The sequence below is a fragment of the Canis lupus genome, chromosome 38 (genome assembly GCF_003254725.2).
Source record: "Canis lupus dingo isolate Sandy chromosome 38, ASM325472v2, whole genome shotgun sequence".
Lineage (NCBI taxonomy): Eukaryota > Metazoa > Chordata > Mammalia > Carnivora > Canidae > Canis > Canis lupus.
This window is the reverse complement of record NC_064280.1, coordinates 22,125,490-22,143,135: the sequence shown is the minus strand read 5'-3', so window position 1 is coordinate 22,143,135 and position 17,646 is coordinate 22,125,490. Positions and strand designations below refer to the sequence as shown.

The following is a 17,646-nucleotide window of genomic DNA, read 5'->3' as shown; positions in this document are numbered from 1 at the left end:
GTCCTGGGATCAAGCCCTGTGTTAAGCTCCCTGCTCAGCAGGGAGTCTGTTTCTCCCTCTGCCTCTCCCCTGCCCCCATTCATGCTCATTTTCTCTCTTTCTCTCTCTCTCTCTCTCTCTATCTCTCTCTCAAATAAATAAACAAAAATGTTTTAATAAAATAAATTCTCCGGGCATATTACTTATCTCCATTTCTTTTATCTCTATTGCCATGAGTTTGTCCTATTCTTTCATTTGGGACATATTCTTCTGTCTCCTTCTTTTATCTAATTCTCTGTGTCTGCTTATATGTGGTAGGAAAGTCAGTTGTGCCTCCTGCTATTGAAAGTAGTGGCCTTATGTAGAAGAGGTCCAGGAGTGCCCTGAAGTGCATTGTCCCATTACCAGAACTTGGAGCTTCAGGGGTGTCTACTATATGTGCTGTGTATGCATTGCTGTTGTGACTGACCTCTTTTGTCTTCAGTCCAGTCATCTGCAATGATTGTCCTTGCTTGTTGTGGGCAGGGTTTGATCCTCATGTTGTTGTTAGTGGGCCAATCTGGGGCTGCCTGGGCTTGAGTTGAGTCAGACTAGGCATTTGCCAGAGATGCAATAGCAGTGAACCACAGGGTGCTTTCCTTGTTTGGTTCCCTGGGAAGCTTTTCTTTGGTGGGCATGGCCTGCACTCAGACCAGATGTTTGCCCCTAGCCCATTGGTGGGGCCACAGTTGAACTCATGTGTGTGTGTGTATGTGTGTGTGTGTGTGGTTACCTTCCCTTCTCCCTGGGTCAGGAGTCACTTTGGAATGGTGCTGCTTACACACTGCCAGGCTTGTGGCACCACTTTGGATGGGCTTTGGTCAAGATCACATTGGAGGGGCAAAACCACAGGAGAACTCAGGGGCAAGCTGAGCAGTGTCATCAAGGTCTGCACCAGTTGGCTGCAGGGAGGGACCTGTAGCAAATGGGACCCAAGCAAGCTGGGTTGGAGGGGGGGAAATCTGCAGAAGTGGAGGTTGGGGAGAGGTATCTGGTGTTAGCAAGGTTTGCGTAGGTCTGCTGTGGGAGGGGACCTGGAATGGAGGCATGGGAAGAGGCATGTCTACAGGAGAATGCGGGGGCGAGTGTGCTGTTAGCAAGTTAGGTATTGAGTGTTGGCACTGCACTGGTTCCCACAGGTGTCCGTATGTCTAGGCTGAGTGGCGGGGGAGGGATATGATACCCACCAGCTCCTTTGTTCTTGGAGAAATCTCCCAACGATCTCTGCCCCTCCAGCACATGCTCTGAGATTAGTAAACAAATCTCTCTCCCATGTATTCCAGGTGTTGTTCAAACTGCTGCTTCTATGCTGTTTCTGCGGGGCTGTTTGTTGTGCTGCCTCTTTAAGGGCAGGGACTATTTCTTCTCTTCTTCCCAGAGCTGAGCCAGCTGATTTTTAAAGTTCCAGATGTGAGGGGATCCCTGGGTGGCGCAGCGGTTTGGCGCCTGTCTTTGGCCCAGGGCGCGATCCTGGAGACCCGGGATCGAATCCCACATCGGGCTCCCGGTGCATGGAGCCTGCTTCTCCCTCTGCCTGTGTCTCTGCCTCTCTCTCTCTCTCTCTGTGACTATCATAAATAAATTAAAAAAAAAAAATTAAAAAAAAAAAAGTTCCAGATGTGAAGCCCAGCTGATTGTAAGAACTCATGAAATCAGGTGCCTCTGATTTTCAAAAGCAAATGTTACAGGGATTTGTCCTCCCCGTGTGAGAATCTGTTTCTGTCCCTGCTCTGTACCCACACCATCCCTTCCTCCCACGGATAGTCCTGTGGGTCTGTCAATTTCCAACTGCATCTCTGCCCTTCCCACCCTCTTTGATGTGACCTCTTCTATACATTTAGCTGTGGAGAATTTGTTCTGCCAATCTTCAGGTCATTTTCTGGGCTATTTACATTGGTGTGGTGTTACCTAGTTGTATCCATGAGGCAAGGTGTGCTTAAGGTCCTTCTCTGCCATTTTCCCCAAAAAATCTAATTTTTATTATTTTTTTTAAAGGATTCAGGACTGTATATATAGTATGCTGCCATGTATGTATCTATACCTAGAATATTTCTAGAAATATCAACAAGAAATTCATAATAGTAATTCCTAGAGAGAGGAAATGGGTGGTTGGGGACAAGAAAGCTTGCTGTTTAAATTATGTACACCTTTTTGTATCTTTTCAATTTTATGTATTACCAGTTCCCCAAAAAATCAAACTTAAACACCTACACACTGTGAATAGAGGAAAAAATGGAACAAAAGGGAAAGAAAGGACCAGGAAGAAGGTCTGGAAGCACAATGGTCATAAATTTAGACCAAAAGGCAAAAGCAACTCAAATTCTAGAGGCAGAGCTCCCTGCTCCGCAGTGTTTGGGGCTGACTCATTTGTCCATTTATTTACCAAACATTGCAGAGTGACTTTCATGAGCCAGTAAGGTGTTAAATGTTCAGGCACAGGCCTTGGTCCTGTCCTTAAGTAATTCATATACTGATGGGGAACAGAGGAGTAACTAGACTATTGTCATGTTGACTCGTGGAGATAACACCCATTCAGGTTTTGCAGAAGCATAAGAGAGAGGCACTGAGGTCTAGTATGCGGTGGAAAATGAAGAGAAAACTTCCCTAGAACACGATTCTGGCTTCTTCCTTCTGTCCCTAGGTCTTCTATCATCATCACCTTATTCTTTCCTGTTGCAGAAGGGAGGGATCTGAGCAATCTCCTCATTGCTGTTGTCCCTACAGAGCAGGTGCAGGAGCCTCAAGTCATCATAAAGTCTGTGAACAAATCTGATAGTGGCTCCTGTAACATTACCTTGATTTGCTTTGTGGAGAAGGCAAGGACAAGTGTTCTGTACAGCTGGACCGGGAGGGATGCCAATGCTTCTGAATCCCATGAGGGCTCTACTCTCACCATCCAATGGACGCTGTGTCACCCAGACCTGCCATACACCTGCACGGCCAGGAACCCAGTCAGCCAGAATACTTCCAGCCCTGTCCGCGTCCAGCAGTTCTGTACAGGTATGGGCTCCATGTATGTCCTCCAGGGGATTCCAGAAAAGGTCTGAGCAGATATGGAGTCTAAACCACCAGGGTTTGGGCAGGACACAGGTGGAGTCAGGCTTGGAGACCTTTTATTCTCTACCCTCCGGGAACTTTATATCCCACAGGAGGAAGACAGGCTTGGAGACCCTTTATTCTCTACCCTCCGGGGCCTGAGAGAGACTGTCAAGGCTCTTGGGAACTCCCAGGGAACTGTGAAGCTCTAAGGGTAGAGCAAGGGAAGGGAAGAGAATATGGATGAAGAGGTCCAGTTTGTTCTTTGTTTGGGTGGAAGTGTCCCCTGAGGTCTCCTCAGAAGGCCAGGGAGGGCAAGAAAGGCCTGAGTATGCAGAAGGCAGAGCCAGGTGCATATCTGTCCATGACAAGAGCTCAGAGGGGATGCTCATCAGAGGAAGGGAGAAGGGGTGCGGGCAAGAGAGCCTATTAGGCTTCAACCTCCTTCAGACAGGCTGAGGCTTCAGGGAAGAGAGCCAATGACTGAAGCCACAATGTCTCATCTCTGACTGCAGCTCCAGGAGCCTCCAAAGGAGAACCAATGGGGGAGACGGTGGTGGGAGTCCTGGGGGAGTCGGTCACCCTGCCCCTAACATTCTCGGCCAGTCACCACATAGAGAACGTCATTTGGATGCTTAACACATCTATTATCAGCAAAGAACAGAAAGAAATGGCAACAGCCGATCCACCCATTAAGTTCAAGGATCCAAACAAGAACTCTAGCCAAGACTTCTCCCTGAAGATTGACCAGGTAAAGATGGAGAACGCAGGGCACTACTCTGCCTATGTGTGCTCAGAGGCCTCCAGAGTCATCAAAACAAAACACATCACCCTGCTTGTCTATGGTGAGTTTCTGAGCTGAGTGCTCACCATTAAATTCCTTCCCTGAGATGTTTCTCCTCTTTGCTGCTTTTCCTGCTTCCTTCCCCCACCCCCGAACCTCTCTTCGTACCAAAGTGCCTCAGATCACTAGGATAGCTATCGAGTCCAGACGGGTCAACAATAGGGCAACATCTACCTGCCAAGGTCCCCCTTCTGCTGGGCTTTCAGTTAGGTCTGCACCATCTGACCTTCAGTACTTGCCCCGTTCTCCTGTATTGCTTGTCAAATGGGTCTGGGAACTCTTCAACCTGTATTTTTATAGAATATTATCATGTAAAAAAAATTTTTTTTAAAGAATATTATCACGTATGAATAAGGGCACAGCTGGCTGGAGTGAAATCAGAGAAGACTCAGGAGAAAGCTTTTAGTGTCCAAAGACCCCATGACCTCCACGCAGGAAGGCTGCTTAGCTCTCCCAAGCATGAGGGACAGAACTTGCAGTCTTCCTCTTCAGGCTTGAGCCTCTCAGGTTCTTGACTTTACAGTTGGGTTTACATTTGCCAGCTCCTTCACCTGTACCATCCAGACATGGTCATCACATCCCCCGCTTGGGTTTGTTGGTGTCTAAGCATCTGTGAAGAGTCACCATCCATGGCCCTGTTAAAATATGCTGGAGGTCAGCTAGTCCACATTTATAGCACATTGTGACTCAAATATTTTTTAAGAGGCAAGAAGATTAAATAATAATAATAATAATAATAAAGTGGGTACAACTGGTGCAAATCATATTTCTTTTAAATTACTAAATTGGGGCCCCTAGGTAGCTCAGTAGATTGAGCATCTGCCTCCGGCTCAAGTCATGACCCCAGAAATCTGGGAGCAAGCCTCATGTCAGGCTTCCTGCTCGTCAGCCCTGCTCATGCTCTGTCTCACACACACACACACTCTCTATCACATATAAATAAAATCTTTTAAAAAACAAAGCTGCTAACATTCATTGAGCACTAACTCTGTGCCATTGTTGCTCTCACCTCTTTACACTTTATCTCTTGAGTAAAAAACTTAGATGATGGAGCCTCCACATGGAAGCCTTGAAGAATCTTCAAAGCACATGGAACATTGTGCTTACCTGTGCCGCTAGTTCTACACAGGGATTGTGTAGGATGATGCGGTATCTTTCTTTTTCCACTCTTCTTTAATTCCTTCTTTTAGCATCTAGGCATCAAAGGACCAAAGAGGTGAAATGATATGTCTGAGATTTCCTGGCTACCAAGGGAAAGGCCAGGTGCGCTCAGAATGCCTGTGGCTCCTGGAGGCACTTTCCCAGCCTTAAGGCAGTGCCAGCTCACAACTTCATGAGAATATTCTAAATGAGTGAAGATGTGGTGACTGCCCAGCGGGCAGGCCTGACTCTGCATTAGGTCTGTCTTTCTCCTTACACAGGGAGGTTGAAGAAGCCAAAGATTACCTGGAGCCTTGAGCTTGCTGAGAATGACATCTGCAGGGTCAGTCTGACATGTTCAGTGGAGGACAGTGGACACAACGTCACATACAGATGGACTCCCCTACCAAAAGGAACTATCGAGTCCCAAAGAGGACCTCACCTCAATGTCTTTTGGACAAGTGGTGAAAATCATCCCAACTTCACGTGCATCGCCAGCAACCCTGTCAGCAGCAGCTCCCAGCAGTTTCTTTCCGGCAACATCTGTCCAGGTCATCCTTTACCTCTGCTCAGCCAGACCTCAGGGCCTTGGATGCTTGGATCCAAGTATTTGCATTCTGAGCAGCTTTTTAGGAATACAGTGAGGGAGTATGGGCTAGGGAACTTTATTTTTTTTTATTTTTTATTTTTTTGGTGAGGGTACTTTAGAGCAGCGCATTCCAATAGAAATAGAATAGGAATCACACATGTAATTTGTATTTTCTAACAGCCACATTCGGTAAAGCGAAAAGAAACAAGTAAAACTAACTTTAATAAATGTATTCTACTTAACCCACCAAATCCAAAATATCACCATTTTAGATTGTATTCAATACAATTATACTTGAAATAATTTATATTTCATGTTCTACTAAGTTTTTCAAATCCAGCATGTCTTTTACACCAATAGCTCATCCCAATTCAGGTGGAAAGTACTTGATCTGTATTCAGATTTCATAAAAGTTACAGTTGAAAAGGTACATTTTACATATCCAAGCTGTTCCAAACCTACTTATCGATTTTTCAAGAAGAAATTGAATGCCATATTTCAATTTCGATTTTTTAAAAATTAAATTAAATAAGCAATTTAATTCTCCAGTCATACCAGCCACATTCCAAGGGCTCATACCACGGCCTGTGGCTACCACACTTGGACAGTACAGTGTCAGAGGTTAGTGGAGATGAGTTGATAGAAATTGATAGGTGAAGGGCACCCAGGTGGCTCAGTTGGTTAAGCTTCTGCCTTTGGCTCAGGTCATGATCCCGGGGTCCTGGGACTGAGTCCTGCATCAGGCTCCCTCCTCGGCAAGAAGCCTGCTTCTCCCTCTCCTGCCTGCTGATCCCTCTGCTTGTGCTCTCTCTCTTTCTCTCTCTCTCTCTCTCTCAAATAAACAAATAAAATCTTTATTTAAAAAAAAAAGAAAAGGAAAGGAAAATAAATTGATAGGTGAAGGAATGCAGACCACAAAGAAACACAGACTGTGAGTGGAAACTTCTAGTTCCTTTCTAAGGAAGTCCTAGTGTCTCTTACTAGATGCCAGGCACTATTCTAGGTCATTTTAGCCCAATTAACTTCACAATAATCCTACGTAGCAGATACTGTTACTATTCTCCATTACATAAAGACTGAGACTCAGAAAGGGTAAGGGATGTGCCCAAGGTCACACAGCAAAAGTATGATTAGAACCCTGAGTTCTGTGCTCTCTCTGCTCTAGAAGGAAGTAGAAAAAAAGGAAGGCTTGCCTAGGCTGTGACAATGCTAGATCAGGCTGGAGGATGGATTTAGAGCCCTGTTAAGTGGAAATCTTGGCTCTATCTTGAGCCTAGAGCTACCCTTACACCGTTTAGAGAGAGAAGCAGTGGAGTGTGATGGAGAAGGATGTGTCAGGACAGGCAGCCTGCATTCAAATCCTGTTCAGGTATTTAAAACTCTGTGACGCTGGGTAAGGCGTAGATCTCTCTACCTAGGAACAGTGTCTGCCTTAAATACTGTTATAGCTTCCATCCCAGAACAATGCCTGCTCGATAAATAGTGGTAGAATGAATGAATGAAAAGGAATATTTTCTGCAATAGCACAAGATTTTTACGAGCCAGGTAGGATGGCCATAATGCTTGGTCCATTGTTCCAATCTCCTTGTTATTATTTATATTAATACATCCTTCTTTTTCTCTTCAAAGGGCCTAAGAGAAGCATGAAGTTTTACATTGTGATCTTCACGGTGATGGCTGTCATCGTTCTGTGCTTTGTGACCACCTGGTGCATTTGGAAGCGAAAAAGACCGTGTGGGTTTCTGAGATCATGGACACCTGCCAGCATTAGACCATATTCCTATGACCTTTGAAGGCTTGTCTGCCCTGTCACGATCCCCTCCTACCCCTTCTTTCCCAAAACCTCATTTCTTCTCAGAGTGATGAGGGGAGGGCTGTTAGTTGGGACTCTAAATTTAGGTACAAATCATTGAAACCCAACTCAAACAACTTTTTTTTTCTTTTTTTTTTTTTTCAAACTACTTTTAAAAGGTGCCCGAGGTGTGATTTATTATTTTGGAACTCACATAATCAATCCGTGGGGAAGACAGGGAAGGAGCTGGCCTTAAAAACAAAGGTTACCAGAGACTCAAAAATCACCAGAGCTCTCCATCTCTCACCCTTACTTTCCGCTTTGAGCTGAGGGGCAGGGGTGGGGGTGGCGTGTGCCACAACACAGCCTTTGGTAGCTGCAGACTCCCACCTACTAATAGGTAAGCCACCAGGAAGAGAAAAAAGATGCATCCCTCCAACTGCAACCCGAAAGATTTCTGATTGGCACAGTCTTGGGTCATGTGACCATTGATTGGCCCAATCACTGTCTAACCCAAAAGGGTTAGCTATTATGATTGGCAGCTCCCTCAGAATTTCATATCTCAGTGGAATTGAAATAGTTCCCAGGAAGTAGATATTGGTAAGGCCGCATGGGATCCCTGAACAATCGCTGCAAGCCAGCAAACCAATCTGATGGGTGGCTACCACGGGGGTGCAGACGGCCGACAGGAGGCTCCTCAGCTGAAGATGACCTTAGGATTCTGTTCACCCTTTCCTGTGCGCACCTACTCACTCCAGGGTTCACCTCCTCCCTAAAGCCTTTTCCTTGGCTTTGTCTGTTTGACACTCAGAATCCGCCGCCTCTCTCCTCACAGCCCTATTGATAAACCTTCTCTTCTTAGGTTTGTCAGGTTCAGCCCCAACCTCCTGCCCCAGCCAAGCTGAAACCCCAGTGGAGGAACCAGGTAAAATCACAGTGACACAGGCTGTGGGGTCTCTGGGCCAGATGGAAGCTCCAAAGCCTGGCTATTTGTTCAGTGTGGTCTACCAACCAGCAACCGGAGCATCCCCCAGGAGCTTGTTAGAAATGCAAATCGTGGGCACCTCCCCACATAATGAGCTCTAGTCTGCATCTCAAGGTAAATCACATGCCTGTTAAAGTTTGATTATCAATGTGGTTTAGAGAAGGAACGTGGTTTGGGGAACAGAAACCACAACCAGGATGAACCCTGGAAAGATGGTAACCAGAGCCAGGGAGGCAGCTGTCCTCTGGGGTCTTTAGGGTTCCCCCAGTACTGATCATGATCCCTTGAATGTGGCCTCTGATGAAGACGGAGATAGTTGCCTTACTCTGAGAAGGGAGAAATAAAGGCCAGATAGAATGGTAAAATCTGTGGCAGGAACAAAACTAAAACCTAATTAGAATTAAGACCCATGAGACTATCTAGGACGTCTTTTACCCAAGAACATCACTGAGGGAGTGATTTTCCAGTTTTTTTTTTTTTTTTTTTTAAGGTTTTGCTTATTTATTCATGAGAGACACAGAGAGAAAGGCAGAGACACAGGCAGAGGGAGAAGGAGGCTGGCTGTAGGGAGCCTGATGTGGGACTCGATCCCAGGACCCCGGGGTCATGACCTTTGCCAAAGGCAGACACACTCAACCCCTGAGCCACCAGGGTGCCCTGATTTTCCAATTTTTGAAAAACCTAAGGAATGCTTTCTTCAAACAAAATACTGTGCAACACCCCAATAGCACAAAGTGTATAGAAGTGGAGCTATCTTGATGGGTGTTGGAGTGGTGAGCGGAGCTGCCTGCATCTTAACCACCTCCCCTTCCCATCACTCAATGTCCTCAGTTGCCACCCTGAACTCTAAGCTCTGAAGTTCTAAGGAATCCCCAAATTCCACCCATTCGGACAGACTCTGCTTTAAAAACACCCATGTAACCTCTCACGGAGGAGATACCCCAAGGAGATGGAACAGGAGGAGGGCCTGGGTGGGAGGCCAGCAGCTCAACTAATCCAACAGTGTAGGCTTTTCCGATGGGAAAGTGTAGCCAGGAGAAAGGAATCAAAAAGTGAGAATGAGGCTAAGTGGGGAGCTTCCCACCAGCTCCCTCCTCACAGCTGGCAGGGCAGACCCTGGCCTCCCCCAGCCCACACTCTTGCTCCTTGGTGCCCTGGGCACAGAAGGAGGGGTAAAGAAGTGCTGAGACACCACTGTCACCCCTGCTCTTCCTCCCTCCCGGTGCCTTTCCTCGGCTCCGAAGGTCTGCCTCCTTAACCTCCTAGTCTCCTCTTCTCTATTTATTTTTTCTAAGATTTTATTTATTTATTCATGAGAAACAGAGAGGCAGAGACACAGGCAGAGGGAGAAGCAGGCTCCCTACAGGGAACCCCACATGGGACTCGATCCCAGGTCTCCAGGACCATGACCTGAGCCAAAGGCAATGCTGACCCGCTGAGCCACCCAGGCGTCCCATAGTCTCCTCTTCTCTAGATCTTCTTTCACTACCGAGGTTCATTGTGTCACAAAATTTTTGTTTATTGAATAGTTTTTTTTTTAATTGAAAAGTCATATATTCACATGGTATACAATTAAGTCTCCTTTCAGGGCAGCCCGGGTGGCTCAGCGGTTTAGTGCCGCCTTCAGTCCAGGGCCTGATCCCGGGGTCCTGGGATTGAGTCCCCCGTCAGGCTCCCTGCATGGAGCCTGCTTCTCCCTCTGCCTGTCTCTGTGTGTGTGTGTGTGTGTGTGTGTGTGTGTGTGTGTGTCTCATGAATAAATAAGATCTTTTTTTAAAAAATGTGTTTCTAAAAAAAAAAAAACAAAAAAAATGTGTTTCTAAATCCTTTTGGGGTCTTTAATGCATTGATAGGCATTAGATATATTTGTGAATGTGTAATGTGTGTGTGTTTGTGTGTGTGTAGGTGACGTTCTTTTAATTACACATATGGGAGCGATCTATAGCATTTTTCTGAACCTTGCTTTTTTACCTTAACAGAATATCCTAGTAATATTAATATATGTAAGACTGACTCCCATTTATTCCATCCTACAGATGTGCCTTAATTTATTTAACCAGTCCTCATTACCAGACACTCTCATTCCTTGTTACTTCCTCCCTAAAATAGTATAATAGTTTCTAACTGGCCATTCCTTCTCCAGAGTTTCTCTTTTCTATCCCTTCTGCTCATCACTTTGCAAAGCTCAACTCTGACTGCTCTAAAACCACCAATAGCTCCTTGTGGACTTTGTCTGTTACTCAAAAAGCAATAAAACCTAAGGGCCGGGTGTATGTGTTCTGAGATCAGACAGTCTTGTGTTCGAATCCTGATTCTGCTCATTAGTGATCTTGGGCAATTCAGTCTCGACGCATCAGTTTCCCTACCTTGCAAAATAAGTGCACCCACTTCTTAGGGTTGCTGTGAGTACTGAGTGGGTCAGCGACAACAGTGTGCACTCAATAGGTGGTAATTACTGTTATATTATCACTCAGGATTTAGTCAGACCACCCTTTACCTACTTTTTTCCTACACAAAGCCCGTAGGGAGCTATTAGGAGGAGTAGTTAAGAACATCAGGGGAAAAAAAAATCAGTGCGAAGTTTCCCGAGCATTCAAATCCTGACCCTACCACTTACTCGGGCAAATATTTAAACCTTATGTGCTACAGTTTCCTCATCTGCAAAAAATATAGTTTTTGTTTTACAGGGTTTCATCCAGATTGAAAAAGCTTATTAATGAAAAGTGTTTAGAATGGTGTCTGACACATACTAGGCACTTGTAAATGTGAACCATTATTTCTACACTCAGAAATAGAGTGTAGGCAGGTAGACATGCACCTAGTGTGCCAACCAGTTGTTCAAAACCGACACTCACTTCTGATTGTCCTACACCCAGCCATTGCAGTTGTTAAATATCTTGAATGCCATCTTTTCCCAAAAGAGAGGGTTTCACACCTGCCCTTAATCGTGGTGCTTCTTCAACCAAGAATAATCCGTCCCTCATCAAAATCTTGCCCCTCCATCAAGGCCCATCTCTATCCCACCACCTTCATCAGTTCTTCTCTGCTTCCTAACCAGAGCCCGTGTCCTCACATTTTCCTCACTCTTTTCATGCACCCTTACCAGAGCTGGGCTTGCATTCATTGATTTCTGTATGGATCTGACCCCCAGCAGGACAGCATCCTCCTTCAAGAGCAGGTCTAATGACGTTTGTGCTTTCCCAGAGTACACATCACGGCACTTAGGATGGCTTATCCAACAGAGCCAGTTGGGCTCACATAGAGTTGCTGGGTTCATCCCGTGCCATACTCCATGCATGTTTACCAAGTGAAAATGAGTGAATGCTTCAAAGGAGGAAGGGGGGGCACCTGGGTGGCTCAGGGGTTGAGCATCTGCCTTTGGCTCAGGTTGTGATCCCGGGGTTCTGGGATCAAGTCCCACACCTGGCTCCCCACAGGGAGCCTGCTTCTCCCTCGGCCTGTGTCTCTGCCTCTCTCTCTCTCTCTCATGAATAAATAAATAAAATCTTTTTAAAAAAGGAGGAAAGAGTGGAATAGAATCCCCTGTGGGGAGACAGAACAACCTCTCCTCCAGTTCCTTAGGCTTCACCTGGGGTAGAAGTCAGTGCAGCTTGGATCCTTGCACAAAACAAGAAAGAGGTGGGGGCTGCCACACTTTTTACCCAGCCTGCACAATGCGTTTGAAACTCACCACTGGCCGCACATTGTGCAATATGCTCTCCCAAGGGTATCAGGAGTTGGACACGCTCCCTCAGCCTGCCAAGCAACAGACTAGGTCCACCTCCGACGGCAGTGAAACAAGTGAGGAGGACCAGGAAAGGACTGACACACCCAAGGCTGGAAGACACCAAAAGTATGCCTTGGTCAACCAGGAGGACACTGAATTTGACTCAGCATCTGAGGGGCAAGCAGAGTATGATCTCGTCACTCCGGAACGCATGGTGCCTGCGTCTGTGGCCCAAAACAGCACGGTGTATACGCAAGTATTCCTCAACTCTCGGGTGAGCTTTTTTGATTAGTATACGTTCCCTCCTCCTCCTCCACTTCTAGAACCATCCAATATCCTGGATGACTAGTGCCTCCAGACTGGGGGCCAGGACCAGCAGCACATGGGCAGATAACTGTGGCTCTATCCGTGTTTACCAAACCTTGGGGTCCCTTGAAGTGAAGGAGCTCGTCCTCAGCTCCAAATCTTGGGCCACTAATAAGGGAGGTGTTCAGCAAACAGAAGCACTGTCCCCATTGCACTAAGGCAGCCACCATCGTCTAAGACCTGAACCTGGTACAGTGTCCCCTCTCCTTAAGGGCTGAAGGGTAAACTCCAGAAATCTCTCATATGGTGATTATGGGTAGTCTGATGTTGGTCTGTTACAGGGAAAGACCTCGGTTCCTCAGCAGAAAGAGAATTCAGCCACAATCTACAGCTCTATACAGACACCTCAAAGGGTGAGAACAATTTTCTCTGTATCCCAAGGCTCCTAAAACAAGGAATTATTGTGCAGACCATTTTAATTGAAAGTCCTACACCCCCATGGCAAAGTAGCGTAAGTTCTATCCAGTATGCACCCCCTTGACATACTCCATGGTCAACAGAGATGCTTTTTTTTTTTAAGATTTTATTTATTTATTCATGAGAGACACAGAGAGAGAGGCAGAGACACAGGCAGAGGGAGAAGCAGGCTCCCTGTGGGGAGCCCTATGAGGAACTCGATCCCGAGACCCCAGGGTCACGCTGTGAGCCAAAGGCAGACGCTCAACTGCTGAGCCACGCAGGCGTCCCAACAGAGACGCTTGAACAAATATTTCTGATTCACATCTGTTTGGTCAAAGGCTGGACATTTCGAATTAATTTAATAATGTTTTATATTGGTTATTCTTAACACTGACCAGAATGAGAAGCTGTAAACACAAATACTGTATGATTTATGTGTATTTCTAAATCTACTTCTAAACCTAATCTTAATCCACCAAAATGGTAATTTCCCAAAACAATTAGAAATTAGCTAATAGGGCAGCCCCGGTGGTCCAGCGGTTTAGTACCGCCTTCAGCCTGGGGTGTGATCCTGGAGACCCGGGATCAAGTCCCACGTCAGACTCCTGCATGGAGCCTGCTTCTCCCTCTGCCTGCTTCTCCCTCTGCCTGTGTCTCTGCCTCTCTCTCTCTCTCTCTCTGTCTGTCATGAATAAATGAATAAAATCTTTAAAAAAAAGAAAGATATAAGAAAGAAAGAAAGAAAGAAAGAAAGAAAGAAAGAAAGAAGAAAGAAAGAAATTAGCCAATAGTCCAATGTCAAGATTTTTTTGAAAATGTGCTATTAACTACAACACATTGGTTTTATTTTGGTGTTAAAAGATCCCTTAATGGTAGAATTTACTATTAAATAATAAAAATAACTTTTACATCTCGTTCATAAAACATTAACAAACATATTCTCATGGGATCCTTAGGACACCTCTATAAATGTGTTGTCACCCACATTTTCCAGCCAAAGAAGCTAAGATTCGCAGAAGCTAATTTTGCCAAAGGTCACACAAATAGTAGTTGGGCTTTCGGTATTAAAAACCACAAGGAAGGCACCTGGGTGGCTCAGTGGTTGAGCATCTGCCTTGGGCCCAGGGTGTGATCCCGGGGTCCTGGGATCGAGTTCCACATCGGGCTCCCTGCATGTAGCCTGCTTCTCCCTCTGCCTGTGTCTGTGTCTCTCATGAATAAATAAATGAAATCTTCAATAAATAAATAAAAATAAATACCACAAAGACTTTTAAAACAATCCTGAATAATCTTTTTTTTTAAGATTTTATTTATTTATTCATGAGAGACAGAGAGAGAGTATGTCTCTGCAGAGACACAGGCAGAGGGAGAAGCAGGCTCCACGCAGGGACCCCGATGAAGGACTCGATCCCAGACCCAGGATCTTGCCCTGAGCTGAAGGCAGATGCTCAACCGTCAACCGCTGAGCTACCCAGGCGTCCCCAATCCTGAATAATCTTAAATAATTAACCTTGATCTGAATCTAGCTGCCTGTTCTCTTTCACTTCCCTGAAAACATGGGCTCATATATACTTTTATTTTCAAATCTCCCCCAGAATTCCCTCTTTGTTTTTCATCCTTGTTTTAAGGTGTTCAAACAAGATTTTTTTTAAATATTTATTTACTTATTTTAGAGGTGGAGAGGGACAGAGCGAGAGGGCGAATCTCAAGCAGACGCCCTTCTGAGTGTGGAGCTGGACACAGGGCTTGATCTCACGACCCTAAGATCCTAACGTGAGCCAGAATCAAAAGTCAGATGCCCAACTGAGTGAGCCACCCTGGCGCCCCCAAACAAGATCTTAAAAAAGAAAACCTCTCGAAGTTGTTCATTTCTACTGCTTCCCTGTGACTAATGAATCAATCAATAGATATTTATTGAACACCTTTTGTTTGCCCAGAACAAGGCTGAGTGCTTTGGGGATTCAGATATATGTTTAAGGCACCATCCTCAACCTCGAAGGCCTGTTACCTTATCTGGCTTTCAGTGGAGGAAAAGTGGAACCAATTCAATCACCTGGGAGGGAAATAAAAACACATACTACATACTACTTGTTAGGTGTGCGTTCCCAAAGGTTTTCCAGACATTGGAAGTAGGGGGACATCAGTGCACACTGCACTGAAGTAGACAGGAAAGGCTTCATAAAAAAAATAATAATTTGGATTGGACCGTAAAAGATGGATAGAATTTGCTCAGGAAATGTTTGTACAGATATGCAGCTCAGCTCAACCATCATCTACCTCATGTCCTGTCCTGTGGAATGTGGCCTCTGCTTAGCCTGTAAGGTACTTCACCTGAGGCCTTGACACCACATCTACGCTTTTCACTATATTCCCAAAGCTGTTTTCTACTCTGACCTGGCTCTTTGTGTTTGGGCCAATACTGGTCAATCGTAGAGTCACGGACATCCGAGTTTCAGAATGGCCTCGAGTCACCTCTGGTCTGGTTAGTCCTGCACGGCTCCCACACCACCCCAGGAACTCCAGATCCCTGCAACCACCCTCACTCACAGTCTAGGTGGAAATCAGTGCGTTTCCCCAGCCAAAGGTCTTGACAGTATGTATCCCTTGCCTTCAGAATTTTCAGGACCACGAATCCTGATTCTGGATCCCGTAAGGCCATCATTGCCCACTTGCTCAGGAAATCCACACACCCACTTTAGCTATTATTTTCTGACACACGACATCTCAAAGGTTTATGCTATTCCCAAGCTACTACTGACACTCTGTCTCCTCTCCTCCCTGCGTCAGCTCACATCTCAGCTGCTCCTCAGGGCCTTCCCTGAACAGCGAATCCTCAGGACCCTGGGAACACGAGGGCCTAAGGGTCTGGGCCTGGATGCATCACTTGGATACATAACTTCTACCACCTGAAATATCTTTATATAGATGTTTGTCTCCACGTCTGGGTGGCCCAGTCTGTTAAGTCTCTGCCTTTGGCTCAGGTTATGATTCTGGAGTCCTGGGATCGAGCCCCGCATTCAGCTCCCAGCTCGATGGGGAGCCTGGTTTCCCCTCTGCCTCTCCCCCTGCTTGTGCTCTCTTTCAAATAAATAAATATAATATATTTTTTATTTATATATATTTATGATCTATATGTAATATAAAAGGCTTTAAGAGCAAGCCCTTTTATTGTCAGTTTTGTAATCCCTTGACTTGCTATACTAAACCTCTCTCTATCTTCCTTACAGAGAGCCTAGCCAACCTCCCATTAGGAGATTCTCCACTGGGATGCTCAGGTTGCTCAACGGTTGAGCATCTGCCTTTGGCTCAGGGCCTGATCCCGGATTCCCAGGATCGAGTCTCGCATTGGGCTCCCTGCATGGAGCCTGCCTCTCCTCCCTCTGCCTGTGTCTCTGCCTCTCTTTCTGTGTTTCTCATGAATAAATAAATAAAATCTTTATTAAAAAAAAAAAAAGGAGATTCTCCGTAAATGCCTGCCATCAGCTTGATGGATTGTCCCACCCCTAGATCAGTCCATACGACCTGACTCCTACAGCGTGGACCAGTCTTAGCCCAGGCTGACCTTCCTCTCTCACCAGATGCTAGAGCCTCCCAGCCTTTATTAACCATATTCTTATGTCTCTTGGCTCACAGGTGGTGCCACCACCACAACAGAATGATCCTGAATCTCCTGAAATCCCTACCTATGAAAATTTCACCTGAAAAGAAAAGCAACTGCTGCTTCTACCCCTGTAGTTGGAGAGGCTGCTGGACAGTATGGGGCCTGGAGTTCCTAGAGACAGAAACACTTCAGAATTGCCTTCAGTGTCTCTACAATGCCTGGATCTGACCCACCCCCTTCCTGCTACCCCTATGACTTCCTGAGCCCATTAATAAATCAGACACAGGTTCCATCTTGGAGTCCCCGGCCTTCAAGACGTCCCCGCTCCATCTGTCTCCAAGAGTGCTCATACAGTTTCCCAATTCAGATACACACCACTCAGAGCTCTGCCAAGACTGGTCCAGTGTTGTTGCAAGGATCCTAGACCTTCACACCATCTTCTAAACATCTGCTAAAACGAATCGAACAGACATTCTCACTCACGGACACAAAGATCTATGTAAAATCATGTCCACTGCAATACCTTTTAAAATAAGAGGACAGAAATAACCTAACAGTCCATTTAGTAGGAATCCGGCTAAATGCATGATAGTGTACCCATGCGACAGCAAGCCCTGCTGCTTTTGTAAAGACAGGAAAGATGAGTACCTGCTAATATGGAATGAGCTCTAAGAATGGAAAGAACAAACTCCAGGGCAGTGTGTATCACATGCTACCAGTTGAATAAAGAAGAAATGTGAATATATATACACATATATATATATACATATATATACATATATATATTTATATAGTTATACAAAATTTCCGAAAGGAAATACAAAATATGTATTAGTGGCTGCCTCCAGGGACTGTACTGGGTTGTTGTTTTTACTGCATACTTTTTTGTAGTCTGCATTTCTGCTTTTAACCATATATGTGTATCACTCTTTTGATGTATTTTTAAATGCTTAAAATGCCTCTTCCATATAAGCTTCCCTTATTTACCCCCAAAGAACTTCTCTCCTCATGTGGTCTGTCCTCACTTGTCTCCAGGAGATAGCCAAGCAGCCCCCAGGGGAGAGGGACCAGGCAGGGCATGAGCAAGTGCAAGCTGTGACTATCTGCCATGAGACTGAATGGCCTGGGATCTGGGGATCTGGAATCATC

The 17,646-nt window shown here is 45.6% G+C and overlaps 1 protein-coding gene across 6 annotated transcripts in view; it reads left to right on the top strand.

The window, feature by feature from the left end:
- LY9 (lymphocyte antigen 9) overlaps positions 1–17,469 on the top strand; it is a 31,764-nt gene extending 14,295 nt beyond the window's left edge. The window contains exons 4-11 of one of the 6 annotated variants that reach the window (XM_025420784.3): positions 2,698–3,018; positions 3,570–3,899; positions 5,320–5,589; positions 7,257–7,361; positions 8,282–8,344; positions 12,131–12,405; positions 12,779–12,850; positions 16,530–17,469. In XM_025420784.3, the coding sequence (XP_025276569.1) occupies positions 2,698–3,018; positions 3,570–3,899; positions 5,320–5,589; positions 7,257–7,361; positions 8,282–8,344; positions 12,131–12,405; positions 12,779–12,850; positions 16,530–16,598 (1,505 nt within the window). In that variant the 3' untranslated portion in view covers positions 16,599–17,469. Of the gene's footprint in view, positions 1–2,697; positions 3,019–3,569; positions 3,900–5,319; positions 5,590–7,256; positions 7,362–8,281; positions 8,345–12,130; positions 12,406–12,778; positions 12,851–16,123; positions 16,416–16,529 lie in introns of those variants that run through there. The other 5 variants (XM_025420782.3, XM_025420783.3, XM_035711267.2 and 2 more) reach the window with 5 other exon arrangements.
- Positions 17,470–17,646: the final 177 nt, after the last annotated feature.